This window comes from Hemibagrus wyckioides, linkage group LG07 (genome assembly GCF_019097595.1).
Source record: "Hemibagrus wyckioides isolate EC202008001 linkage group LG07, SWU_Hwy_1.0, whole genome shotgun sequence".
NCBI classification, from domain to species: Eukaryota; Metazoa; Chordata; class Actinopteri; order Siluriformes; family Bagridae; genus Hemibagrus; species Hemibagrus wyckioides.
Window position 1 is genome coordinate 27,712,401 of NC_080716.1, and position 17,784 is coordinate 27,730,184.

Below are 17,784 nucleotides of genomic sequence, written 5' to 3' on the forward strand. Positions count from 1 at the left end.
AGAGAGAGAGAGAGAGAGAGAGAAATCTAGCGAGTAGAAGAAAACCGTGCTACAGAGACAAAACTAGCAAGAGAAAGAAAAGCAAGGAGAGAAATGACTAGCAAGAGGAAGAAAACTAGCAAGAGAAAGAAAAGCAAGGAGAGAAATGACTAGCAAGAGGAAGAAAACTAGCAAGAGAAAGAAAAGCAAGGAGAGAAATGACTAGCAAGAGGAAGAAAACTAGCAAGAGAAAGAAAAGCAAGGAGAGAAATGACTAGCAAGAGGAAGAAAACTAGCAAGAGAAAGAAAAGCAAGGAGAGAAATGACTAGCAAGAGGAAGAAAACTAGCAAGAGGAAAATCTAGTAAGCACAGCGAAACTAGCATGAAAACGCAAATAGCAAGAGAATGAAAACTAGTGAGAGACAGAACGTTAGCAAGCGAAGCAAAGCAGAGAGAATGGAAGCTAGCGAGTGGAAAACAACCTAGCATGAGAGAGAGAAAAAGAAGAAAACCGGCGAGCAAAACCGTGCTAAAGAGAAAAAACACTTGCAAAAGAAAGAACACCAGCTACAGAAATGAAGCTAGCATGTGAGAACTAGCACAGCGAGAGAAAGAAAACCAAACTCCTGGGGAAAAAACTAGCGCTTATTAAAAAAATAAAAAATAAAGTAAAAAATGATTAAAAATTAAAAAAAAAAAGAAAGAAAAATAATAGTAAAAAACTAGCGCTCAAATCAGACTGTGCTAACTTTATGATAACTGTGTGTATATAAACACCACAATACTGCTAGCTGCAGCTAATACGCTAAATGCTTCGGCATTTCTGGACAGAGGTCTGTCAGTCAAGTGCGCTCATCAGAATATTAGGCCACGCCCACCTCGGGCATTCTCTTCACAAACTACTGAGCTGTTGTTTAATCACTGAGCTAAATGTTTTTTTTCCTGTAATTTTTAAAAAAAATATTTATATATTTTTGCATCGTGTTTCTTTTAAACTCTCAGTGCTTTGATACTGCAAAACAATTTATTAATAATTATTAATAATTAATTAATACATTATGAATCATTCCTTTTATCCTGTTAGCTTGTTTTGTTTTACAGGCTGATTAGCGCTATCAAAGGGTCATGTGTTTGCTCCGGCTCGGTCACACGGAGCGCGCGCGTGTGTGTGTGTGTGTGTTGGGGATGAACAGGAACTCCTTTTACACGCCGGATAGAAGACGCCACATACCTGATTTTACTAACTGCTAGGTTAGATAAAAAAAACTAACTTAAGTGAGATTTGCATTGAGGTTTTATGCAAATGAGTTATTGTGCAATAACGAGACAAATGTTTCTTCAGCTCCACACACACACACACACACACACACACACAGGATCCATTTATTTCTGATGAAGTCTGATCCGTCTGATCTAAGCTTCTTGTAGAAAACCAGTTCATGTTGGATCAGAGGATTCAGAGGATTTAGCGAGTTGGAGAGACAGACAGCGGCTGCGTCCCGATTCGGCGAAGAACACTAAAAGTCTGCACTTGTAGTGGGGGGGGGAGTGAATACTTTAGAGTGTGTAGCAAAAAGAGAGAGTACACGAGTACAGGGACGTACTGAAGTCCAGGAACCGGCGAGATCCTGGTTGCCTAGTTACACACACTGTCACCGAAAATGTGGGACTGGTCATGGTATAGAGAGGGAAGTGTCGTGGGAAAGAAAATAGGGGGGGGTATTTAAAAAAAAAAAAAGTAATTTGGGAGCAAAATAAAATGAGGGGAAAAGTCAGAAAAAAAGTTATTGGGGGGGGGAAAGGAGGGAAAAAGTAACTAGGGGGAAAAAAATAGGAAAAATATAACTGGAAAAAAGTGGAGAAAATAAAAAAAAAAAAAGTGGAGAAAATAAAGAGAAATTTGGGTGAAATGACAGGAAAAGTAATTTAAAAAATAAATTAATTGCAAAAACAATTGAGGGAAAAAGTGAAAAAAAGGAAAGAAAATAAAGAGAAATTGGGGCAAATTTGGGGAAAACGTAATTTAAAAAAAATTCATTTGGGGGGAAAAAATGAGAAAAAAAGTCAGATAAAAAAATGAATGGGAAAAAAGGAGGGAAAATAATTGGTGGAAAAATAGGGGGGGTGTCATTGGAAAAAAGAAAAAAGGGATAAAAACAGTGGAGAAAAAGAGAAATTAGGGGAAATTGCGAGAAATGTAATTTTTAAAAAAAAATGATTTGAAAAAAAGGGAAAAAGTTAATGGGGAAAAAAGAAGGGGGAAAGTGGAAAAATGTCATTGGAAAAACTGAAAAAAGGTCAAAAAAAGTAGCGAAAATTAAGAGAAATTAGGGGGAAATGGCAGGAAAAAATAATTTAAAAAATAAATTATTTGCAAAAAAAGATTTAGGAAAAAACAGAGGGGAAAATTATTGGAGAAGAAAATTGGGGGGAAAAAGGAGGAAAAATATAACTGAAAAAAGGAAAAAAGGTCAAAGTGTTGAAAAAAAATTGGGGGAAATGTGGGGGAAAAAAAACAAAAACATAAAGGACAAAAATATCAGTCAAAAATTATATCAGGGGAAAACATGGCCTTGTGCCGTCTCTCCTCGCTCCACATCCACTCCAAACTAATCCCAAGCAACTGATCGAATGCTGATGTGAACGCCAGCTTCCTGGTGTGAACTCGGGGTGAAACGGTCACATTAATACCTGAGTTTCTTTCCTTCTCCAACCCCAGAGAGAGAGAGAGCTGCTTTAATATGGACGACTGCAGATGTTGTAGTGCATTAACACAGCGGCTGAAGATCAGAGGAGCTCGTCTCTCCCCGCTGTTCCCTCTCTAATCTCCCTCGCTGAGCTCTACACCACTGCTCTGTGTGTGTGTGTGTGTGTGTGTGTGTGTGTGTGTGTAGGCTCTGTCTCTGTACGGTTACTGATACAAATGTGGCGTCTGATTCTAGTGTGAGTAGGAGGAGCTTCTCTGGGGGGGTGTGGCTTCAGTCAAAGTATATCTTGAATATAATTGCCTTAAAACAGTAGAAAGGGGAAAAAGGAAGAGAGAAAAAAGGAAGAAAAAAGATGTGACTTGTATTATGTGAGAAATTGTGAATTATAATAATAATAATAATAATAATAATAATTATAATAATAATAATAATAAAATCCGACTCCACACAACTGTCAATCATTCCAGATTTATATTTAGATTTTACTAAAAGGAAAAAAAATAAAATGCTATTTTTTTGTGTATTTTTCAGCAACAAAATATGAATAATAAATGTTATTTAAAAATCAATGTAAATAAATTAAAACTGAATTCCGTGCCTCACTCTGGCTTTCATAATAAACGACGACGCCTGTTACGTAACCGCTACGTCTCCACTCATGTACACATTTTTTCCTCCTGAGCTTTAATGTAAAAGCTGTAAATCTCGCTCGTGATGCCGCTTCCCTCAGACCGGGATGCTCGACCCGTCCATCATCATCATCGTCCTCCTGAATCATCATCATCATCATCACCTTATCTCGTGAAAACTGGCTCTGAATGCTGAGAGTCTCCTTCATGTGACCTTCCACGCTCCCCGTAGTGCTCTGAGAGATCCGATCCCACGCCATCCTTATCTAATAACACCGCCATGCTTACACAGAACACAGACAGGGCTGAGAGACACCAGCAGATGATTACCAGATCACCAGCCAATAAATCACATCACTACAGCCTGTCTTCCTACTTCTACTAATTAATAAATAAATAAATAAATAAATAAATAAATAAATAAATAAATAAATAAATAAATGTGTGGTGATTAGGCCGTGATCGCTACATTTCCACAAAAATTCAATAGAAAATATTTATTTTATATAATATAATTATTTTTATTATTCTTTTATTTATTTATATAGTTTTTTTCTAAATGTTTATATTTGTATGTATTTATTTTTAAACTATTACTGTAGAATTATAATATATACTAAATTAATATATTTGTATATATATAAATAAATAAAGATGCTCATCGGCACCTGGAGCACCTATCTGAATCCTCTATTCCTGAGTCTCCTTACCTCGCTCACCATATCGTGAGAGATACCGTCTGTCTTGATCAGAGCACCCAATTTCACCCCACAACCTGTGATCAGTCTACTCAGACCTTCTACTGGCATTGGACACGCACCACCTCTCAAGGCGTCCAGACTGAGGATTTCCCTGTTGAGATTTCCTCTAATGATTCTTCCTCTGACTCCTCTTCATTTCCTAATTCCCCTGACATTCCCCAACTTTCTCCTGAATTTGTGCCTATGCCTTACAGTGTTCATGATATTCCTCAGTCTTCTCCTGACTATTCGCCCCCAACTTCTCCCACTGATTACTCTCCAACTTCTCCTCAGGATCCCGAGATTCCGTCTTCTACAACTGACCCTCCGGTCCCACTGATCCCATTGGATAGGCTGGCTGACTGAGTTGTAACTCCTAATGTTTCAATAAATCTCTCCTCTTTTCTGTTCCTTCAGTCCCAGTGTGGTTATTACGCTAGCATGCTGCCATTAATAATTCTGCATGTTTATTATGAAGACTATGAGGCTATATCTGATTATTATAGCTATTTTTAATCAGAGTTAACTACTTACTACGTAATAAATGGCTAAATTATTCTTGATAGATACACACTACTCTTTAGGCAGAATATTGCCAAGTCAGAGCTTAGAGCATTGAGTACATTAGCACTTAAGCTACTTTTAAGGCTAGGTATATAATTCAAAGCTGGGTATATTATATTTTCTCCGACAAGAGCAACAAGTAAGTAAGTAAGTAAGTAAGTAAATAAATAAATAAATAAATAAATAAATAAAGATGCTTGTCAGTACAGAGCAACAAATAAATAAATAAATAAATGAATGAATGAATGAATGAATGAATGAATGAATGAATAAATAAATAAATAAATATTTTGTTTCTGAAATTTTCTCCACCATCAAAAATATTTTTAACGGCCAGCAGGTAAGATTGTGTTGCTGCAGAAACCCCAACAAAAACAAAAACACGATCATTTATTTCTATTCATCACTGCGTTTAAATGCACTGCAGGCTTGTGGCGTCCGTCGCCCCGGCAACCAGCTAACACGTTCGCGAAGGTGCAAAATCTATAAGGCCAAAATGACGAACGTCAGACGACGGGAGTCGGAGAGTTAGCCAGCGAGATCCATCTGTAGTGCTAAAGAGTGAGAGGGAAGCATATTTCACACCCAGATCATCATTTACTGCAGAACATGAAGAGAGACACGGAAAATAAAAACCAGAAACCACCTCACGCTCAGCACCAGTCAGCTAGCCAACATCTGCTGTACTAATAAACTAGCCTGTACTTGCTAACCGCTAGCAAACAGATTCAAATCTAAAATTCATATCGACTTAGCCCACAACTGCTGACAAAACACTAACAAAAAACTAGCTTGCATTTGCCAGTAACTTCCTCACAACACCTCAAATCTGCTCCAATCTTACTAGTACAATGCTAGTAAACTACACTTTGATGCTAGTTAACCAGCTACTGAACTAGCTCATATCTGCTATGCACTAAAAAAAAATAAATAAATACAACTTGCTATCTATTAAAGCTAGTAAACTTACCTCAAATACCTCACATCTTACTAGACAACTACTTAACTACTACTTATTTTTATCTACTAATAAACTACTCAGATTGATGCTAGTTAACCAGAGCTACTGAACTAGCTGATATCTGCGACAAAAGTTGCAGTCTACTAAAACTAGTAAACTAGCTTCCATGTGCTAACTACTGCTAAGTTACCCGAAATTTGCTACTTACTAGTAGACTAGCTGAACCTTTCTAGCATTTTAAACTACCTACCATTAGTTTACTGGGAAACAAGGTAACATTCGCGCAAAAACGACCAAAATATTTTGCACTTTTACTAAATTAGCTATCGACTGGTAGAATAGCTACAATCTTTCTAGAAACTCTCCAGCCAACTAAACCTTCGTAACTCGCCACTTTCACTGTACGGATATTCTGAATGAAGATTTTAAAGGACGAAAGTTGGGCGTCATGAAGCGGATCAGTTTCAGGGAAGGTTTAGTTATTGAAGCGGCTAGAAGCCGAGCGTGAGAGCCAAGGCTTGTGGGTAATATGAATAAGAAGCTCAGAGTGCGTCTGAAGTGCTTTCCTCCGCTACGCTGATTGCGTCTGGCCTGGTTTCAAGATTAAAAGCAGAAAAATAATACAGAAAGAAATGTTCTACTGGTCGCTAAAAATAATCACAGAATAAAAAGGAGAAAGATTCCTGAAAACGAATCAGAAATTCATTTATATCAAGCCAATTATTAATAACTGTGAGGTTAAAAAAATCCTAAATATTAAAAATAATAATAATAATAATCAAAAATCTTCAGAGAAATGTTTCAAATCTCTCATATTTTAACTTAAAACAATTATTTCTAAAAATTGTTTCTAAAATCATTTTTAATGTCCCAGATGTTTAACAATTTTTATTAATTTTTTTTTATTATTTCTTTTTAATGTCCCACTTGTTTAAGTATAACAATATTTTATAACATTTATTTTATTTTTAATGTTTTTTTTTTTTTTTAATTTATGTCCCAGGTGTTTACGTATTTACACTTTTTTTTACTTTACTTTTAACGTCCCAGGTGTTTAAATATAACAAATTTTAAAAACTTTATTTTATTGTCTGAGATGTTTAAGTATTTACAATTTTTACAAATTAATTCTATTTTTAATGTCCCAGGTGTTTAAATATAAAAATTATACAATGTCCCAGATGTTTAAGTATTTACAATTTTTAAAAATTTGCTTTACTTTTAATGTCCCAGGTGTTTGAATATAATTTTTTTTTTTAATTAATTTTTAATGTCCCAGATGTTTAAGTATGACAATTTTACGTATTGTAAATTGACAATTGACAATTTTACGTATATGACAATTTTAGGTGTTTAAATATAACTTTATTTTAAAAAATTGATTTTATTTTTAATCGTCTTAGATGTTTTAGCATTTACAACTTCTAAAATCTATTTTATTTTTAATGTCCCAGAAGTTTAAGTATATCAATTTTAGCAAAAAATTTTTATTAGTTATTTAGCTACTGATGATGACAGATTGAGAGAAAAACCAAAGAAAGAAAAAGAGACATGTGCTGGTTAAAACAGCAGTAAGAGTGAATAATTGAGGGTTCGAGTGCGCTGTCCTGATTCATCTGCTTTATTTCTGGCTGCTGAAAAGGCTTTGGGGTTTCAGCTGAACTGAGAAACGCCTCGCTGCCTCCAGCTCTCGGCCTGGCTCCGGCACCGAGCGCTCGGCTCTGCTGACTTCCTCCAGACAAATAACACACAATAAAAGAATAATAAAAAATGCTCGTTGTACAAAGAGGTAAAGTCCATAAAGATGAGCGCTAGAAGGTTGAGATAAAGTAGCAGTAAAAACCCCTGGTAATAAACGAACCGCTCTGCTCTCACCTACAATATGTCCACAAACTAAACCCAGAGCTTGACCTTTGGCCCCAGAGCTTTATGTACTTTTCCATCATCTTACCTGCAGCTGATACGAGGCTGTAAAGGATCTTTTTTTCCCTGAATGCTAACACGGGACCGCTTCAGGAATTCATCCACAAACACGCCTCGGATGCGGCTAACTGAATAATAAATCTCAAACGTTTTTAAATCGATAAAAAAACACAAGTTTGTTCCGCTAATAAACACGCTCGCATTGTACGAGTGAACCTGGCTAATATTTGCTAACTACTAGCACAGATTTCATAACAACCAGCAAGCTATTTGCTAAGCACACTCAACATCTGCTAGAACAACCAGCTCTTGCTAGCATCAGCTCACATACTCTACTGAACACCAGCTTGTATTTCTTCACTGCTGAAAGACTAGCATGCATTCGCTAACCATCACTACGCTACCTAACATTTATTAGCAAACTACCTCACTTTATTTTAGTAAAATACCGACCAGCTACTTGCTACCTGATAAATAAATTTAAAAAGGGCACTAGCTTAGCACACTTAGCCCAGATATTTTTATTTAGATTGTTGTGAATGCTATATCATTAGCTTGCTAACTCAGCATGCTACCTAACATGTGCTAGGTATTAATAAATTACCTCAGGTATACCTATCTATCAGTAATCGAGCTAATTGCTATCTGAGCAGAAATTACCTCACGTTTGCTATTTACTAGTATAGGCTAACACCCTTCTTGCTAAATACTAGTTAGCTAACTTGCACTGCTGCTATTTAGCTTGCCTTTGCTATCTGCTTAACGTTCTCTAGTAGCATACTCCTTCATTTGCTATGTACAGGCTCTATATACTTGCAAACTAGCTCATATTTGCTGTTAGCAAACTAGCTAACTTCTGCTATCTTGCTATCTTTCTATCGACCAGTAAGTCAGCTAGCATTTCCTAGCAAACTAGCTTGTATTTGCTAACTTGATAATCTATCGTTTGCGGATATAATTGTAAACTAGCTTTCTCTCGCAATCTACTACTTAACAAAACATTCCCTCCTAATAGCGTTTACGTGCGGCTAGCTTAGCACACGGGACTTCTTAAATATTTAGCTTGTTAAATTTAGCTCAGAAATCATCCAAATGCTAATCTTCTTACACAATCCGCCATCTTGTTTTCTGAACTAAAGTTTTTTGAGTGAAATACGCTAATCGCTACGTCTGTCACGACACATGACTCGTGTTATTAGCCACGTTAGCATGTTTGTTTCTTTTAGTGCCGCTAGGAGCCGTGCGAGGGAGCAGTGGTGGTGTCTGGACACTCAGACTCTGAGGCCTGAGGCCATGCCGTGTTTCCCTCATGACACTGCTTTTCTTTTCCCTCTCAAACATGCCTGACATGCCGCAGGAGCCAGCGTACATTCCACACATTCCTCTGAGAGCAGGAACGGAAGAGGGGGATTTCCTCATGTTCCTGTCAGATAGACGGGAGAGGAGATAGAGGGATGAATGGGAACGAGAGAGAGAGAGTCCGAGTTGAAGTTGTGTGTGTGTGTGTGTGAGAGAGAGAGTTAGTTGAAGTAGTGTGTGTGGCGATTGTTGGAGGGGGGGATGGGCAGAAAGTATGTGTGGGCATGAGAGAGCAAAACACACACACACACACACACATACACACACACATACACACACACACACTCTTGTCAGTTAGAATCTGACTAAGCGACACGCCGGAAGGCCGCTAGCTCAGGTGACCTGTTCTTAATCTGAGTCACACCGGCGGCGCATTAGCCTCCTTAGCTAGCGCGCTGAACCTGCAGCACACAGCATGAGTCACTCACACACTGACGCTGAACACAGATCTGTGTGACGCGCCACTTCATCACATCTTTCCCACGGCTTAACACCACCCAAACACACACGCTAGCTCAAACACGCTAACACGCACCACATGCACTAGCTGAAAAGAGATTAGCACGACGGCTGAAACGGACACAAATAATTGGACTCCTAGCATCTCTGGCACGGCTAAATATACCGCGCCTTACATTCGACCGCCCTCTTCAGACTTTTGCTAATCTGTTCACGATAATTTCTGTCAGGACGTTGTAGTTGTCCAGTAACGTAGCTAATTAGCGATCGCATTAACGTAACAATCGCCATAAACACCTCATAAAGCTAACATGTACTAAAGAAATAAAATAACACAAGCAGTGTTTCATGCTAGCCAGATTAGCAGAGCAAGCTAGCGTTCTGACAGACCCACAGACGCATTCTTGCGAGCGTTATTTCTCTTCATGTTTCTCATCTCGACACACATAATACCAGAGGGTTATCAGGGTTCAGACGAAACCGAGGCTGTAGGATTTCCTCGGGTTTTTCCGCGTCGGACAGGACGAGGCACAGGATCGCTCTGAGGAGTCGTCCGGGACGAACGTTTAGCTTCAGCTAATCTGCGCTAACATTTCTGCTGACGCTTTTGTCATTCTTTCCGTATCAAATTCACGTCTTTTCCTAGCGTTTTATTTTGATTTATTTATGTACATAATAATAATAATAATAATAATAATAAATCTCTCCGTCTGTCTCTCTCCCTGTCTGCCCCCCCCCTTTCTGTCGCTCTCTCTCACTCTGCCCCCCATCCATCTCTCTGTCTCTCTCTTTCTGTCCCCCTTTCTGTCGTTCTCTCTCTCTCTATTACTCACTTTCACTCTGCCCCCCTCCATCTCTCTCTCTCTCTCTCTCTAACTCTGCCCCCCCATCTCTCTGTCTCTCATCGCTCTCTCTTTGCCCCCCCATCTCTCTCTCTCTAACTCTGCCCCCCCATCTCACTGTCTCATCTCTCTCTCTTTGCCCCCCCTCTCTCTCTCTCCCTCTCTCCACCCCCCCTTCTCTCTTGCCCACATCCGTATTCACACGGTGGCTGCTGTCCCCAGCTGAGCTAATGAAAGCACTTCCTGCCGCTCTCTCGCTCTCTAATGCAGAGGCTCTCGCTGAGACAGTAGCATGTCGCTTGCCAAGAACAACGAGGCCGCGCTGCATCCGAATGAGCAGACAGAGAGAGTGAGAGAGAGAGAGAGAGAGAGAGAGAGAGAGAGAGGGCGTTTAACGAGCCCCCCTCTTACCCCCAGCACCACCCGTTTAGGGCCCCAGTGTCCATTCCAGCCTCGGCTCATTCAGCATGGTGATAATGGAGCGAGAGCCGGAACACGGCCGCCGTCCAAGCACCATAAGTCGGCCACTGCGGCTTTGTGGCTGTGTCAGGCGCGTCCGTGGGAGCAGAGCGCGCTGCCTTGTTTTGTTCCTAACAATGAGAGACCAATGAGAAGGGTGTGTGTGTGTGTGTGTGTGTGTGTGAGAGAGACAGAAAAGAGGAAGTATGTGAGAATAAGAGAGAGAGAGAGCGAGAGAGAGAGAGAGAGAGAGAGAGAGAGAGAGAGAGAGAGAGACGTCTGAAATAAATAAACAAGTTCACAGTGAATGCCACTGCTTGCTATGGCTAAGTGTGTGTGTGTGTAGCCCCAGGAGCCTCAGCACGTTGGACCACATGTGTGTGCAGACGTGGTTAAATATTTACGCACGCATTAGCAGCTGCACAGATCAGGCGCTGGAGGCTCGGCTCGGCTGCCGGAATTTAATCAGCGGACGTTTTTAGAGCTGTCTTTTGATGTCATAATGCCGGGAACTGGGGGGGGGGACTGTTTTTTGTCTCACCCGGTTCTGAACGGTTCTGGGACGGTCCTTCAACACGAACGGTGACAAATATGAAAAATTAAAAAAAAAGAATTCTAAAAACAAAATCATCATCATCATCGTTAGAACATGGTCGCCTGTGTGACATCACAACATGAGACAACTACGGGCAACTGTGACATCATAACACGAGAATCAAAACATCATACAAACAATATCCTCGGCTATGCTTTAGTTACATCAACAGAAAGTTCACGTGTGTGTGACCAGATATGGGCGTGTCCCAATCAGCAACATGACAAATCTGAGAAAAGTGGAACTTTAGGTAAATACGGAGCAGAGCCATATAACAGGAGTGAATTGTTGTGATGCTGATTGAATGCGCCACCCGCCGATACACGTTGTTGCCATGGCAGCCAGTAGTACACTAGAAGGCCTACTTCGTAATACAGAGACTCGAGACCTGGACGGACGAAAGCGGCGCGTGTGAACACGCCTTCGGAACGACGATCACTTCGGAAATGAGCGGTTTAGATGCGAGTCTGGGAATTGGTTGTAAATTGGTTGTCAGTGTAACCATGGAGAAACGCTACGGTGAAGCTTTCTAACGCTCTCCACATTGACAGAAAAGACGCTTTGCTGTTGTTTTTCTCGTCATTCATTTCCAGTCATGCACGTAACGAGAAAGACAGTTGTATCTGCTGACGTTATATATATACCACACACACACAAAAACGAGAAGTTTCACCTTGACTAAGTGCTGCCTCTGTTGTGGTAAACAGAGTATGGTTACTGCTGGGTAAGCGAGCTAGGACAGACAGGCGACACACACACACGCTGTACTGTGTATTGTAGTTCTCACACACACTTCTTTATGTTAGTCCATGTATGTTAGTCCTTGTTGCTCAAAGACAAAACGTTTAAACGCACCAAATAATAAAAAATAGAGCAGCTCTGTGAAGGTGACTCTGCGCCTCGACTCTATGACCGCCGCATGAGATATTTCCGAGCCGCTGAAGTGAAGTCACACTATGGGTTTCCTGGTATGAAGTGACGACTTCTGAAAGGTTCAGTGTGTAAAGTCAACTCCATTGAGCAGGTTAATAATCTCCTGACCCCAACCATGCATCGAAAAAAAATCTGCCTCATTAATTACAGCTCTACAATAAAACTAGGGATTTTATTTATTTATTTACCTGTTTTCTTTTCATTTATTTATGTATTTCTTTATTTTATTTCCTAAATTACTCATGTATTTCTTTCTTTCTTCATTTTAATTATGTATTTATTTAACTATTTGTTTCATTTATTTCTTTATTTATGTATTGCTGTATTTATTCATTTATTTAACTATTCTTTTCATTTATGTATGTATTTCTTTATCTCATATATTAATTTATTTATGTATTTCTGTATTTATTTATGAATTTATTCACATATGTATTTATTTATTTACATATTGCTATATTTATTTATTTAACTATTCTTTTTATTTATTTATGCAATTCAATTATTTATTTATTTATAAATTTATTCATGTATTTATTTATATATTTAACTATGCATTTTTTATTTAAAAATACTAACACATTTATTGTGACTTATTTATTATTATTACTCATAAGTTAAAATATTTAAAACCTGATGCTAAAAATAAATAAACATTTTGTCATTTTTTTCTACTATAAAAATATTATTATTTCTACTGATTTATTTGAACATTTATCACTTTTTTAATTATATATGTAATTAGCAACATGTGATTTCTTTTTTATATAAAAATACTAAAATATTTATTATGGACTTTTTTATTTATTACTATTAATAAACAATAACATTTATAATTCTTTTAAGTTAAATTTGTTACCAGTGTTGTGTTTGCTTTTTAATATTAAAAAAAAAAGATTTATGATGCTTTATTTATTTATTTGCTTACTTATATAAATATTTTAACATATATATAATACGTTAAAATATTTAATAAACCGATGCTAAAAATAAATAAAATGTTCTGTCATTTTTTTTGTAATATAAAAATATTATTATTATTATTGATTTATTTATTGGAACATTTATCACTTTTTTAAATTACAGTTGTTAACAACTTGTAAAATAAATATTTTTTTAAAATGTAAAAATACTAAAATATTTCCTTTATCATTTCTTTATCATTATTACTGAACAAACTTTAATATTTATCATTTTTTAATTAAATCTGTTGTTCATTTTTTAATATTGAAAAAATAAATACTTGATTATTTATTTAATTTAATTTATTTTTTAAGTGTATAAGCAGCCCCTAAAGCTGGTGATCCACAAGGTGTATCATATAATCGCACAATCGTGATGCGATATTTTCCTTCCAGTATCGCTTCATCACTGTAATCAAGGTTAGGATGAGATCAGATGATGGGTTCTGATTCTTTTCTGGTCATATCTCAGAAGTAACAAAGATGTCAACAACAACAACAACAACACCATGAGGCTGTTTTCAGCTGTGACTAATCCTCCTGCTTAAATCTTCCACTTCTGTGTTTTCTTTAATCTAGAGAGAGATATAAGAGCTTTGCGTTCCTCTTTTCATTCCTAATACAGAAAATAATAATCAAACTACTAGACGATGGCTGTCAAAGTCAAACCTCTGGCCCACATCTGTCCTGATAAAAGCTGTGATCCGGCTGACAAACCCATTCAGACCCTGTGCTCTGAATGAAACCCGTCTTGTGAAGCGTAATTGAATTGAAACAGGGAGAGGGAGAGGGAGAGAGAGAGAGAGAGAGAGACAGAGAGATGCTATTCCAGCAGGGCTCGTAAACTCAGGGCCATAAACTCCGCCACTGACAAAACAAGCTAACGAGAAGTTAGTTCTTCATTAGCGAGCGATTTAAGCTGACGTTCAATCTACAGTGAAGTGTGTTCCACGTCCAGGTTCTAGCCATATAATGTGGGGAGGGCAGAGGTGTGTAGTGAAGGCTAAAGCAACACACACACACACACACAAGGGTTGTCACCATATTAGTAGTTAAATCTATCATATAGGTCATGCTGGAGGTGTAGAATTACTGGACGTAGGCTATATCCTGTGTTTCACAAAGTACTGGCACCCCTCTACCTGGACCATCGGTGTGGGGGTGTGTTTGTGTGGGGTCTGGTAGGAGTGTAAATTCTTTAAATACCGAGTACAACACGTACAACACTCTGCTAAAGTGAGCTACAAGGTGACCTGGTCACTGATCTGACCAGCAGGCAACAAGTGGCTTGTGGATGTAGTGTCTTGTGGGCGTGGCCTGTCCTGCACTGAGAAACAGTAGCTACAGCTGAAACCAGCACAAAGTAAAGAACACAATAAACTATTAGGAATTAAGTCTTGAGCGGGGAACTGAAGAAACAGCGGACTAGATGCAGCGTAGGATCGATCCAGGGAGGCAGAAAGAGAAGTTTTGTCGGTGTGAACGTAGGGTTTGTGTGTGTGAGGGCAAATAAAGCACACTGAACAGAGTGAAGTTACCTGCGTAGAAGCGCAGCAGGGAGCCTAACTCCGTGTTCATGCCTTCCTCCTGGACGCGCCACGGATCCTTAAAGCCGAGCTTGAACAGGAAGTCGTTCTGCAGCTGCAGGGGTCGTTCGTCCGGGGCGAGCCGACGCGCCGCCTCCCCGTGCAGCTGGACATACAGCGCCGGAGAGGAGTCGTGCTCGGACCCAGAGCCGACCCGGGATCGGGATACTGGGGACGCCGGAGGGTCCGGCTCGTCGCCCGACTTCGATACGGAATCCGAGGTCAGGCTCATTTGCTCAGGTCGGTCCTTGACGTCGTCGGCGAAGTTATCCAGCCTTGGAAGGACGGGGTCAACGCTGCCGTTCGGAGGTCCCTCGAGTTCCAGCTCGTCCGAGGAGCTGCCGTACGTATCAAGGCCCTCGGTGGCGCTGTCGAACGCCGGACTCAGCGCCGACGCGTCCGTCCCTAACACCATGTCATCGCTCAGGGAGTCCCGGTGCTCTCCGAGTTTAGAGCTGAGCTCGTCGTCAGAGACAGAGTTTCGGCCTCGGCCCCCGGCGCAGTCGTCGTCGTCGTCGTCGTCATCGTCGTCGTTCGTCGTGCGCGAGTTGTCCAGGACGTCGGAGTCCGAACGTGGAGAAAACAGTCCTGCGTCGGGAACAGTCTGAAGCAATAAGAGTCTCAACCTGTCGCTCGGTTCCGACCCGATGTCCCCGACGACGTCTTGTCGGCTGCGACAGTTCCCGTTAACGTCGATGGCCGGGTGAAGCCGGGCCCCGATGCGCACCACGGAGGCGGTTTTGCCGCCCAGCTGGCTCAGACGGAGGGCGATCTCCGCCGCGGTGGTCTCCAGCGTGCACAGGACGGGCCTCGGCGGGCTGGAGGGCGCGAGCTTGTCGTGGACGTGCACTGAGCCGCGGTGCAGATCGGCGCGGATCCACTGGCGGTCGGCCGGCTGGAGCTGCGCGTTTTGCCGACGCTTCAGCAGCGTCTTGCGGTCCAGTGTGGAGGAGGAAGGCGGCACTGACACTGACACCGGGTTCAGTTTCCCAGTGGCGGCTGTGGCGGAGAGGTTCCTCTTCAGCCGCCGCCTTTTTAAGAGCAGTGAGTTGGAGTTGCCTGTAAATCCCCGGCCGCTTTTCGAGGCTTTCACAGCCGCTTTGCTGCTCATTTTTTCTCCCGCGGCTGACTGCATGCTCCGGTTACCGTTAAAGACGTCTATCCGCGGCGGAGCTGTCGTCTGTCTGTCGCCGCCGCCGCCGCCGCCGCCGCCATCATCAACAACACCAACAACACCACCACCACCACCTCCACCGACTCCGGTTCTTAGGGCCACCGACGCCGCGGTGGGACTTTTCAACTTGTTATCTAACCCGGATTTCCAAGAGTTTCCTTCCGCCAAAGTGGCGCTTTCCATCTTCCGTGAAGAAACGGTGATCCAGTCCTGGACGTGTTCCGTCTTAGCCTATCTGCGCCGTGTAAAGATGGACACGGGAGCAGTCCGCCGTCTGGACGGCGCAGTCAGTCCGCCGGACATCGAGTCGAACGCACGTCGGTCGGTTCCCGTCGGTAAAATGTGTCCTCGTGCCTGTCAAACCTAACGGACAGAAGGGAGCTCGAGCAGCAGGGCGGGAGGGCGGAGACGCCACTATGCGTCTCATTTACGCAGAAATGTATAGAAGCTACGCAGCTCTGTGCGCGAGCTCGACTGGAGAGTTGCCCGACCTCTTTACGCAAATCTACAGCTACATATTCATGAGGCATGAGGCGACGCCGACAAAATGGCGTCCGCCGCCTACGCGTGTTGTGGTTCAGATTGGGAAATGTAGTTCTTTGCGTGCGGAATCAGCGGCTGAGTCGCTCTACGAGGACTACATTTCCCATGAGGCGTTGCGAACAGCCAATGGCGGCCATTGTTTTGGATTGTCGCAGCCGTCCATTTCATCAAAGGCGTAGTGGACATTTCTTGTTTTGTTTGTTTCGCGGTTGTAACTTTTTATACAGTTTATCTTCATGTTATATAAAAATGTTTGAAGGTGACAGAGGCCGTAAATGAAATAATCCTAACTATATTTTGCTTTTTTTTTCTTTCTACGTTCTCTCACACAAGGTTTCCGTTCCTGACGTCAATACGAACTTTCATACAAGTTTTATATTTTGTTGTTGTTTTTTCCACTCATTAACATCTTAATAGTGAGGGGAATAAAACTACATTCGCCATTTTGAAAACTTGTCCCAAAGTTACTCCGTCCGCCACAATGTTTTTAAAACCCCACCCGCTTTGTGTACAGACAAGTCCCGCCTCCTACTTCATGATTGGTTAATATGGTCGATCCTTCGCCGCTGTACGTCATACGCACAACTTTTCCTCCAACGACTTTCTGTCGGAATACAAGTGGGGAAAAAAAAAAAACTTAGGAAGCGCCAACAAACTGTGAACTTCCGCCATCTAGTGCTGTGTTTCAGGTACTGACCAAACCGAGATAACGGCGTTGTTGTACAAGAAACTATGAAGGCTATGTCTTTGGTTATGATTGTTTAATGTTTAGTGTGTGTGCTGGTCATGTTAATGTAGTTTTCGAACAATAATCCCCGGGGTTTTATTTGGTTTTGTGAATTCCTGCACTTTCCTGTGAGTCAGAACATTTGACTCGGATCATCAGAGTCGATTCTTTTGAATCGCAGTCGGCTAATTGCCATTTACCCCTTAAATCAAAGAGTTATATTTTGACGTGATTTTTTTTTTTTGCCTAAGTTTGGCTTCTGTACTTTCTAAATAAATATTAAAATAATATTACTCTGCCTTGCACTATATAAAATCCAATTAAATAATCGTTAGCCTTAATAGATATGTTCTGCCGTGTCTGAGCTTTGTTATGAAGATTTATTTTCTTTTATCTTGAAAACTTTTTTATGTAATAAATCCGTTTCATACACACACGAGAGTCAAACATACAATTTTTTCAGTGCTGAAGATTCGACTCGAAGAGCCGACTCACACCTGTACAACTGAACACCCAAAGAGCCGGAGCATTTAAGTGTGACTGTTGATGAACGAACTAAAGAATGAATGAATGATGTCATCGCCTATATATACAAAAAAAAGGTAAAAAAAACCCAGCTTACACATGAGAGTCGACTCAA

At 40.7% G+C, this 17,784-nt stretch overlaps 1 protein-coding gene across 1 annotated transcript in view; it reads right to left on the reverse strand.

Annotated features, from left to right (window-relative positions):
- phlpp1 (PH domain and leucine rich repeat protein phosphatase 1) overlaps positions 1-16,383 on the reverse strand; it is a 79,704-nt gene extending 63,321 nt beyond the window's left edge. Inside the window, exon 1 of the mRNA XM_058394718.1 lies at positions 14,653-16,383. Coding sequence (XP_058250701.1) covers positions 14,653-16,057 — 1,405 coding nt within the window. The 5' untranslated portion in view covers positions 16,058-16,383. The remainder of the gene's footprint in view (positions 1-14,652) is intronic.
- Positions 16,384-17,784: the final 1,401 nt, after the last annotated feature.